Genomic DNA, 12,138 nt, shown 5'->3' on the forward strand with positions numbered 1-12,138 from the left:
TGAACACACCACCCACAGAAAGGGAGAGCTGCAGGCTTAAATAGGCTGAGGGGTTTAACTAGCTAGTAATTATTCTATTACCCCTCGGCCACAATCTGCATAATTTTATTAATTGTGTGACTGCCGGCTAGATTAACAATGCATTAGCTGACAGCCACACATTAACACAAGGTTTTTAATCATTCCTGGCAGTGGATGAGTTACTCCCCTCGCCTCTGCCAGAACATGTTTAAAAAATAAAAACAATAACAAAACAAAACGCACAGCTACGCCGTCATAATTACAATAACAAAACACACGGCGTTCGCCGACATTTATATATAATTACATACATAAATAAATCATAATGCAAATACAAAATAAACTGCACAGGGGTGGAGGGGAAACCCCTGTTCTAAAAATAACCAACTAAATGTGCAGGGCCGCTCGCCCTGTTACATATCCCCCCCTTGTGCAAAGCACACCTGGCCCCAACGGCCACCTCCCCCCTCAGTCTCAGAGTCCCGGAAGAGAGGGAACAAGGTGGTGGCCATGGTGGGAGGTCCTTTACCCCCAACTCCTTTGTGGCTGGCAGCTCCCTCTTCCGGGGTTCCCGCCACACACCATGTAGCAGCTAAAATACTGCGGGGGGAGCGGGTCTCCTGAACTCCCCCCCCTTCTTCATGGCCGACAGCTCCCCTTTGTGGGGCTCCAGCCACAGTACTTCCTGCCACGAAAGTGCGGCTGGGGGAGCTGGTCTCCTGACCTCCCCCCACTTCTTTGTAGTCGGCAGCCCCCTTTTTCTGCCCCAGGCAGCCCCAGGCAGCCCCAGGAAGTGCAAGCCAGGCAGTGGCCCCAAGCGAAGCAGAGCCGACAGCGGCCCCCAGCAGCCAGGCCCAACCTCAGCACAGCTCAGAGAGGGGAACAGCTTTGAAACCAACACAGAAAGCAGCATGTGGAACATTATTTCTCTGGCTCTCGTCTCAGTTAAGATGGCCCCAATATTTTAGAACCTTTTAAGGGTAAGTAGTATCAATTTTAATTTCTTTACATTTTCTTTACTATTTTATAGATGTCGCAGTCATTATGAGTTCTTCTGGGTTCTGTTGCTCCCACATGAGTTATTCTTCTGGCTTTACCAGAACTTTGCTGAATATCCATACTGAACAGGCTTCCTAGTTCTATTCAAATCTTCTGACAGTGTGACCTTTCAGCTCCACCAGCCCCACCTACTCTATATTTATATAGACAGATACAGGCTGGCAAAGTTTGGTTTGAATGTAATGTGGAAGGCTGTTGAGACCCAGCACTTAAGATTCTCTAGGCAAGCCAGGTGGTAAAGGCAATTTAGAGAAAAATGATAACAACTCGATAATATAGCAACAAAACCCAGAATCACTCAGAATGACTGACAATTTAATGGCAGAGGGGTGTAGAAAAGCAATTACTATGACACTTAAAGCAACTTAAGAGAACAAAGGTTATCTTTCTCTGTAAATTACTTAAAACTCAGAAGTTTAAAGCACCACTAAGGCCTCAATAGAGCTATGAGAAGCACATCTAATTTCTGGTACGGTAGACCCTCAGTTACAATCACCAAACATACAAACTGACCAGTCCACCGAACGCCCCACTTTTAGCTGGAAGTGAGCAATCGCTCAACCATGCCTACAATGCAACCAGAATCCAGTTTAAAAAACTGCAATGCTAACCTGCTGAAATGGTATGAACAGAGATGTAAAAGTGTTATACCAACAAATGCATCCAGACAGAGGTGAGGTCTGAGGAAATGAACGCATTTCATTTAAAATAAAATAAAAACAAGCATGTTAGCTCAGCTTTTCCTGGATGTTTAAATTTGTCTTTTTGCTACAGTTAAAATTTGAATACTAAGTAAAATGTTGCATTTTCCCAGTTATAGTACAGTTTTAAAGCCTTTCAACCCCTAAAAATATGAGTATTGCATTACTGTGCTGCATCCTTGTATTATTCTTCAGATTAAAGCTGTAGATAGCAGGTGAAAACATTTCTTAAAACCATTTGTTAGGGTTTTTTTTTTGGTATTAGAGTCTTACTGCCTGATAGTAACAGAGGGTAATCACGCGCACCTGGAGGCAAACAGGAGCCCCTTACCTGTTGTCCTCCTCGTATACAACAGGAGGTTTCAGCTACCTTGGTTAATAGGAACTGGTGTTAATTTGAACAATGCCTCCAGGGGATTAAGGTTCCCCATCTTTACTCTTATTTTTAATGTAAGAGGTTAATTTAAATATACTGCCTTCAGTATTATACTTGTGTGTGCACTAATGACCGAATCTTCCATTTGCTATTATGTGCTGTGTGTGGGTGTGTATATATATATATATATATATATATATATATATATATATATATATATATATATATATATATATATGTTGCTTGTTTACATTCCACAGTTATTACATTTAAAATAATAATTCATATATATGCATAAAGTCATTGCAAACAATGCACAAGTATTTATTTATCCAACCAGGATTTAGCTTGTAGTAGTATCTATTAGTAGTACTAGCTAGCAAGAAAAAATAACATTTGTTGTTACCAACTGTTTAAATCTAAACATCTACAAATCTAGTGACCAACATTTAATTTCCTATGAGTGCTCTTACTAATATTATAAAGTCCTTAAACGCCTGTTTGTTTGGTTTTGTTGGAGTTCTGTGACGGGGTGTGGCAAAGTGCCCGCCCCTGTGTGTATTATATGTTGTGTGTTAATGTTGGTGTATAGTCATTGGTACATGGGATATAAACGGGTCCGTGTAACACAAGTGTTTAAAATGTATATTTGTATTTAGGCACGAGGATTGCACAGCACTTTACGTGCAAGTAAAATGTAATAATATGTGAGCACGGGGAATTGCACTTTATTAATTCACGTGCAGTTGTACCGCGACTCCAATTGAATGATTGATTAGCAATCGAGTCACGGTACAGCTGCATAAAAGCTGCATGTTTTCACCCACTCGGGGTTGTGTGTTCGGTGAGTGGAGAACGGGATTGGAGACGGAGGTGATAAACGTAAAGTAAATAAGTAGAATATCTGCTCACCGTGGTTGTCTGTGTAGTTTGTTTTGTTTGTCTCTTCTGTTTTGGTGAATGTGCCATGTCCTGTGTATTTTTGTTTGTACAACCATTTTATTTTCTGTTCTGTTTATTTATTAAATGCTGAGCGAAACCATTGAAACCAATTTCAATTTCCAAGTCACAAACATACTAAGTAGTCTCTGTCAGAATTTTTCATACAAACTATGTATGTACGCACTGTTGATGCAGCCAGTAGTACTCACGCAGTTCCGTTCAAAATTGAGTCTTCAGCGCTTTGCTTTGCTTTATTGTTGTCCAAAACCTCTTCACTCAGTGAGTAGAACAGCATTTGTTACTGATTACGTTTGTTACTGATACAGCAAACTAGTCAATTAAATTCTTTTAATAGAACACTGTGTGTAGTGACGAGTAATAATATAGATAATATATTATATATATATATATATACCTATAATATATTATAGAAACCACTTTAAACCCCACCAGACCTGGAAATAATTATTTAGACACAGCGCTGTGTCTTATGTTTTCCCGCAGCGAAAAAACAGACCGGCTTGCTTGTGTTTTAGTACTTTGAGTGCTGTTTCTAAACAAGGGGGCCCCCTCCCCTCTTCTGGCTCTGTGTTCTTCACAGCATCTTTTCCCTTAACAAGTTCCAGCACAATCATTGGATGCTCTGGTGCCTCATGTATCCCTGCTTCGCTCTGAATAGTATTCTCCTCAGCTGGCGGCTGAGGGTAATGGGGTTTCTCTGTACAAGCAAAATCCAAGACCATTTGATAACCTTCTACCTCAGACTCAGTGAGTCAGTGGCATTTTCAGATACCCATTGCTGTTGCACTGGGTTTTGGTGCTGTACTGCTTGTCTCCTCGTCACGTCGGCACCTGATTTTCATTCTCAGTAGGTGACGAAAACTTCACAAGCTGTCCTATCGGCAGAATATGGTTTCTTTGCAACACCTTTATTTCTCTTCTTCCAGACTCTTTCTTCAGTCTATACACAAGTATATTTGGTAGCTTCTCAGTTATAATAAATGGTTCTGACCTCCACTTGTTTCTCAGTTTGTTCTTCCCCTTCACTCCCAGGTTCCTTATGAACACTCGATCACCAGGAAATAACTCCTGACCTTGCACCCTGAGATCATATCAGACTTTGTTGTGTCATCTTGTTGGCAGATGCTACAGCCAGACGATAAGCATTTTCTAGCTGTTTTAACTGCTTGACATACTGTAGATATGTCTCAACACCAGCTTCATCGGGAATGACTCCAAATCATATCGACCGGCAATCTAGCTTCTCTCCCGAACATGAGGTAATAGGGTGAGAACCCAGTGGCGTCATTTTTTGTGCAATTATAAGCATGCACTAGATGACCAACATACTGACTCCACTGAACTTTCTTTGTCTTTTCCAAAGTGTCTAGCATATTTAGCAAGGTCCGATTAACTTGTTCAGGCTGGGGATCACCTTCAGGATGTTCTGGATTTCTTTACTCCTACTAACTGTAACAATTCATGTATCCTGCCCTTGGTCTGAATGCATTCTGGTTGGCCATCCATAAATGGAAAAAATACTTCTCCCACTTCTTTTGTCACTGTGCATGCCCTTTGGTCTTTTGTGGGGAATACCTGTGCGTAAAGAGTGATGAGGTCGGTTATGACCAAGATATTGCTAATCCCTTTGAATCTCTCTTCGGCAGGGTCTTTTGGGAGATACAGTGAGTACAGTTTTTACAGTAGGCTTCCACATCCTTGGCCATAAGTGGCCAATAAAACCTCTTACACACTTAGTCTAGGGTCTTGTCCACTCCCAGATGCCTGCTGTCGTCATGTAATGCCTTCAAAATCTTCTCCCGATGCTCTTTGGGCAAAACCAACTGATAAAACTGATGATGTGTGTCCTTTACAACCCGTTACAAAACTCCCTTCAACAGCAGTTTATCCCATTCTCTCAACAGAAACTTTGTGTCCGGGTTATCACGTTTTACCCACTGGGCTGATTTATCTAACCTCTTCACCATCATTATATTCTTCAGCGTGGGATCTAAGCTTTGGGCTTTCTGCAAATCTCTGTGGGTCATCCTATGACGAGAAGACAGTTGTAGCTCCACTATTTGCATATATATATATATATATATCTAGGATAGCAAAAGGGGGTGATCCTATAGTATCTACAGCTCTCAACAAGTTTACCATTACACACTCAATCTCTCAATCATCTTGCACATGGCTGTGACACCTGGCAGATATTTCTACCCATTCATCACCTTCCGCTCTTCTTGGATGGGGCCTCCTGGACAATGCATCTGCATCTATGTTGTTTCTACCTGGACGGTACTGGATCTGGAAATCGTACACCTCAAGTGCAGCAAGCCATCTATGCCTGGTGGCATCCAGACGTGCTGACTTCAGAATGTACATCAACGGGTTGTTGTCCGTGTTCACTGTAAACTTCGCCCCATAAAGGTAATCATGGAAACGATCCACTATGGCCCATTTCAGCTAGGAATTCCAGTTTGTGAACTGGATAGTCCTTCTCAGCAGCAGATACACTCCTACTGGCATATACCTCAGGCCTTAGTCCTTTTTGGTACTCTTGATAAATGACTGCTTCCCGTCCCTCCAAGCATGCATCGACATGTAAGACAGGTTAGCTTCGCAATCAATGTCTTAAATGCATGTTCACACTTCCCATCCCATCTGGCATGAAAAGGCTCATTGGTCTTGAAATATTTCTGCTTTGGAGTAGCTGACTTTCTACCTCGTTGTGTGGGAGAGTAACCTTGTGTCAGGTCATGCAGTGTGGTCTACAGATGGTGGAATAACTTGACACAAACCACCTGTAATAACCACAGAAACCTAAGAAACTTTGCAGCTCTTTGAGTCTTAGGTCTCAGTCAGGTAGTGAGAGCTTCAATTTTCGCCGGATCGGTGGCGACTCCTTGCTGAGAGACAATATGCCCCACGTAGTTCACCCGGCTCTGGCAAAGCTGACACTTATCAAGAGACAATTTCAATCCTGGTTTCCTTAAACGATCCAGCACTTTCAGCAAACGCTCTTCATGTTCTTCCAGTGTCCGTCCAAAAACGATCAAGTCATCCAGATAAACTAAGACTTCCAGTAGATTCATACCCTCTACTGTTTTCTCCATCAAGCGCTGAAAAGTCACAGGAGCTCCTGACATCCCCTGGGGCATGTGTTGATATTTGTAGAAACCGAAGGGATAGATGAAAGTTGTCTTTTCCATGTCATCTGGGCTCATGGGGATCTGATAATATCCACTTCGCAAATCAAGGAATGAAAACCATTTGCTTCCCTGTTAGACAATCAAGGGTGTCTTCCACACAGGGCATGGTATACTGATCTGGAACTGTTCTTCGGTTCAATGTACGATAATCAATACACACCTGCACATCGCTGTTCTTTTTCCGAGCTACCACTATAGGCGAAGCATAGGGGCTCCTGGATTCCTTGATAATTCCAGCCTGTTTCAAGTCTTGGAGGTGCCTCCTGACATCTTCAACATCTGCTGGAGCAAGGCGTCTTGATCTTTCACCGAAAGGAGCGTCATCCCTCAAACGTATGGTATGAGCTACTCCCTGAGAGCATCCCACATCCCAGTCACAGGTGGAGAAAACTTCTGCTATTTGAGCTAATTTTGTTTTCAAACATTCCTTCCAAACTTCAATTGCTCTACATCAAATGCATTGAGTGAGCTAGTGTCCACACGATAGACACGTGCAAGCCGCGTGCGAGTGTTACTGTGTGTTGTGATGCATTGTATATGGGAACTTGGACATTCCTGGGTCATTTCAAATCAGCAGTCTCTTCTGGGTCAAGCGTGGTTGGTTAAAGACAGGAGCGAAGCAGCTGAAAGGGTGGGGACAACTTCTAGTGCTGGCCATACAAAAAAACAGTACAATGTAATCAATCTTGCCACCATAAACTAGCCATGAATAAAGAAATGCTGGGTACCCCTTGAGAACATGCTGGGCAGTGTTCAATACCCAAGTCTCACTTCAGCTTAGTGTTCAATACCCAAGTCTCACTCCAGCTTCTACAAGTTGAGGGTTTGAAATCCAGTATTTCAGAAAGATTGAGAAAAAGTGTAACTTAGTGGTGGGACTTCTGCTCCAGATATGTATTATTCCATTGGTGGGGGTGGGGATTTTCTTCTCACAGCAAGCAAAAGATATTACCTTCCCGTATCTCTGCATATGTGAAGCAGAGATTTTGAACTTTCTATGACATTTTTTTCAGGTTTTTATTATTGGGGGGTTTTCTCCAAAGGTCATAGGTCAAAAACATTTTAAAGGGACAACTGCACTTATTTGTTTTTTAAATGTGTGACACACACGTCTCAAGCTCAAATAGTTTTTGAGTAAAACATTGATTAAAAGCTGAGGCGCCTTTAGCCACATCCTCCCCTTTATTTATAACTTTTGACCCCTTGACCCAATCAGGCTGAAAATGTAAATCTGAATACCCCACAGCACCGAGTGTGGTGTAAATCAGAGATGGTAAAGTGTTAAATCCAGTATGTTTTGGGAGATGTGTGATGGAAAGACCCAGCTGGCTGTACAGTACTGTTTTATTATGCAGAGAATATTTTGGTGCTTCATATGGGTTTTATTTTTTTTAAACTAATTTAATATGCGCAGATTGGATTGTGGACTGCAGATGGAAACAGTAGATTTATTGAGTTTTACAGACTGGTTTTATGGTGCAGATGGAAATGGGGCATAATTGAAATATAATGTCTCTACAAAAATCACATCAAATATTCAATTAATGTGAAAGTCCCTGACCAACTCAGGATTTTGGCCCATATGGGTTACTATAAGCTATAAGTGTACTCAAATACTGTTCCCCTGATTTTCTCCCCAATTTCGAATCTCCAATTCTTATCATCGTTTTCCTCTCACAGCAGCAATTCCCCAAACAGCTCAAGGGAACTGAAACTTCAGTGAGCGTCTTCTGATCCCACGACCAGGCCAGCTTCCACTTTTACACCAAGGAACTCCAGAACGGATGTCAACAAGCTAACGGCTTCTGGAGGACGAAGGCCAGCCCTGCAGGTATCTGCTTTTGAGCTCACTGGGCGCCTGGTCAGCAGGGTTCCCTGTAGTGTGATGAGGAGAAACTGATTCATTTTTGGATGGAACTGTGTGTGTGTGTGTGAGTGTGGTGTATACAGGAAATAATGTGCATCAGAACATGTGCGGTATAGACTGACACAAAGCAAAATTAAAGGTATTTTATACTATAAAACTTTTATTACACAAAAGACACCAAAAATAACCTGCATGCCAAAAATTCATAAATTGATATACAAAAAAAAAAATCCTGGAATTGTAACATTTCAGCAGCTCCCCCCTCCCATTCCACCCTCAGAAAACCCTCATTCCCAAACTGACTAACAGAAATCTGGGGCTGTGTTCAAGATCAGTAATCTGTGCAAATCTCAGACAGCAGACTTCTGTTTGCTGAACGAATTTCTGTTCTGTTTGAAGCAGGTTGCTGAATGGATCTCTCTTCTGTTTGAAGCAGGTTGCTGAATGGATCTCTCTTCTGTCTGAAGCAGTTTGCTGAATGGATCTCTACCCTATAGTACAGGAGGCTCCAGAGGTGCTGCACACTGCTGTTGTTGTGGAAAGGTCTTTATGAGGCCTCCACCAAAACTGTGAAACATGTGCCCAATACAACTGCTATTACAGTGTACAGCTCTGGCCAAAAGTTTTGCATCTTCCTATAGAATCAACTCATTTTGCTTTCTAAAGTCGAAAGAAACATTCTGAATAATGACATTTACAAAATGTAACATTTCGAAATCTAACACGATATACTGTACTATTGTTATGGCTTCCGGTAGTCACTTGCGATATCACTTTATAGTTTCTTTGATTACATAATATAAAATATATGCAACCTTTTGTTTATTCAACACCACGCGTAACTCGACCCTTGTTACCGGTACCGAAGGGATAAAAAGTGGAACTAGTGGGTAAGTCGACACTGTCGTTTCACGTGACTGAACTCTACGCGACACTTGTTTCACTGGATTGGAAACTAATCGTAAATTCATTCATTCTCAGCTACCAAGTGCAGCTGGTTACAGTGTCAGTTCACAGTGAGTGAAGTGAAAAATGTGTTCTCGTTCAGTTGGTTTTAAAGCTCAGGTTATTCAGGATAGCAAGCTTGTATACACACATACATATACACACACAATGTTATTTGGTTTCAATCCTAAAATTTTAGATGATGCAAAACTTTTGGTCACAGCTGTATGTGTGTATCAGAATCCTATATGAGAAAAGCTGCTGGCACCATTAGACAAAATGCACCAGATTCTGATAGCGATTCACTCCAAACTGTCAATAGGAAAAACGCACCCAATAAATTTACCAAACTGGAAATAAACAATCCAGATATTTCATTTAGCTTCCTCTAAGTAGGCCATAAGTTGTCTTGAATTCCTTTTACAGTAAGTATCTTTGAGAATCAAGCCCAATGAGTCTCCCTAGTTGACAGCATCAGTTGCAAATGGATTTTTACACAGCCGAACAGACCACACGACTCTGGCTGGTTTCACAGACCTAGATTAGTCTAGAATAGGAGCTAACTGGAGTCTGTGAAACCAGCCGGAGACCCTCCGACTGCTTAATGTACCCCTGGTTCAGTGTGGCTTGGTCAGGATTTGTGCTGAGAACTCGTAAAGGTCCTTGTTGATCTTCTTTAGCTTCTTCACCTCATCCTCCAGCTCCGCCACTCGCACCTTGGTATTCTCCCCGATTCCGAACACACTCTGCAGTAAGGACAAAGGCATTAGCATGGCTACAACATGGCCAACTCACGCAGGCTAACGGGGGTTACTCAACTGCTCACATCAATGACATGCAAGAGTCAGTTGGGAAAGCCTATGAGACTGCGTTACAATGAAAAAATATCCCAGACATGGTGAAAAACATCAAAATGTGCAGTAATATATTTTCTTGTGGCTCTAAATAGGGCACCTGGGTGATTAATCGAACAATGAAAAAAGTTTCAGTTTCATTAAAATTGGGTGAACAGATCAATAAAACCCTGTTTAAAACATGGTTAGTTTAGAATGTGTGTGTGTGTGTGTATAGACACACACACACACACACACACTCACACACACACAGCTGTGCGTCCTTCACAAAGACAAATCTGCCCGATTCCAGCCTTGCTGAAGCACCCCCAGATGAGTCCAATTTTCAGCTTTGCCCAACACCTGGTCGTCTAATGGTTAGATGGAGACCTGAAGAGGCCTACAAGCCACAGTGTCTCGCACCCACTGTGAAATGTGGTGGAGGATCGGTGATGATCTGGGGGTGCTTCAGCAAGGCTGGAATCGGGCAGCTTTGGCATGAATCAAGCCAAGTACAAGGTTGTCCTGGAAGAAAACTTGCTTCCTTCTGCTCTGACAATGTTCCCCAACTCTGAGGATTGGTTTTTCCAGCAGGACAATGCTCCATGCCACACAGCCAGGTCAATCAAGGTGTGGATGGAGGACCACCAGATCAAGACCCTGTCATGGCCAGCCCAATCTCCAGACCTGAACCCCATTGAAAACCTCTGGAATGTGATCAAGAGGAAGATGGATAGTCACTAGCCATCAAACAAAGCCGAGCTGCTTGAATTTTTGCACCAGGAGTGGCATAAAGTCACCCAACATCAATGTGAAAGACTGGTGGAGAGCATGCCAAGACGCATGAAAGTTGTGCTTGAAAATCAGGGTTATTCCACCAAATATTGATTTCTGAACTCTTCCTAAGTTAAAACATTAGTATTGTGTTATTTAAAAATGAATATGAACTTATTTTCTTTGCAATATTCGAGGTCTGACAACACTGCATCTTTTTTGTTATTTTGACCAGTTGTCATTTTCTGCAAATAAATGCTCTAAATGACAATATTTTTATTTGGAATTTGGGAGAAATGTTGTCAGTAGTTTATAGAATAAAACAAAAATGTTCATTTTATCCAAACACATACCTATACATAGTAAGACCAGAGAAACTGATCATTTTGCAGTGGTCTCTTCATTTTTTCCAGAGCTGTATATATATTATAATATTATGTTATTTATTGAATTAAATTAATACAAACCAGGTCACATACCAGTCTGTGTTACACACATACTGTCAAGCATATATGGACAGAGTCTAGGGAGCTGTGTGTGCTTTCCAGATTAACTCTGTATACACTGCTGCAGCATATTTGTCTTCATGCTCGAACAAATAGTCCAATATTTCAATGCTGGAATTGTATTTGGATGTACTGCTGAGGGGAGACGGTATTTACTCAGAGCTGTTTTTTGCACCATGATGTTTAAAACCACAGAAGCGTTTTCCATTGCAGTGCTTTTAAATTGTCTTTTATCACTCATACTTGGTAATAATTGACTATAGTAACCCTCATAGGAACATTACAATGACAACCTGCCTGCATTTCAACTATGAACACTATGTGCGAGTTAGTCACACACAGATTTCAAAGTCAATAACACTTACTGCCTGTATACATATTTAAAAATGTTATCCGGTTTTCTTTATTTAAATACAGATTCAGCAGAGATCCTTGAAACCATCTATATTTACAGAACCATGCTAATCCACTTAACACCATTTAACAATTGCTGCATCTGTGTATCCTAAAGCAAAGCTAACACATGCCAGGTAATTAGCCCAGCGTGACCCTGCCTGGGCCTCGCTATCAGCCTCATCCTGACAATCACCCACCAGCGCTCCAGAGTCCACACGCGTGGTGAGAGGGAGGAGGGGCGGTAAGCAGAAAAGGAGAGTGAAGAGAGGCAAGGAAAGAGAAGGGAGAGAGGGAAGAAGAGGAAGCAGTGAGGGAAGCAGGGAGAGAAATTAAAAGTATGCTCCTCACATTCTGCCATCTTTTTTTTTTTTTTTTTTTTAAAAAAAGGATGTCCCAACCAAGATTGATCCTAATTGTTAAGCAGTTCTATAGATATTTGGTAAACTGAACAGAAAAGTCAAACCCCAAATGACTCCTTTTCAGGTTGTTGAAACTATGTGCCA

General features: G+C 41.6%; 1 protein-coding gene across 2 annotated transcripts in view; it reads right to left on the bottom strand.

Annotated features, from left to right (window-relative positions):
- Nucleotides 1-8,323: 8,323 nt before the first annotated feature.
- LOC121300908 (WD repeat-containing protein 18-like) overlaps nt 8,324-12,138 on the bottom strand; it is a 53,698-nt gene continuing 49,883 nt past the window's right edge. For both annotated transcript variants that reach the window (XM_041229888.1, XM_041229889.1), the window contains exon 11: nt 8,324-9,872. In XM_041229888.1, coding sequence (XP_041085822.1) covers nt 9,744-9,872 — 129 coding nt within the window. In that variant the 3' untranslated portion in view covers nt 8,324-9,743. The remainder of the gene's footprint in view (nt 9,873-12,138) is intronic.

This window comes from Polyodon spathula, chromosome 26, assembly GCF_017654505.1.
Source record: "Polyodon spathula isolate WHYD16114869_AA chromosome 26, ASM1765450v1, whole genome shotgun sequence".
NCBI lineage: Eukaryota > Metazoa > Chordata > Actinopteri > Acipenseriformes > Polyodontidae > Polyodon > Polyodon spathula.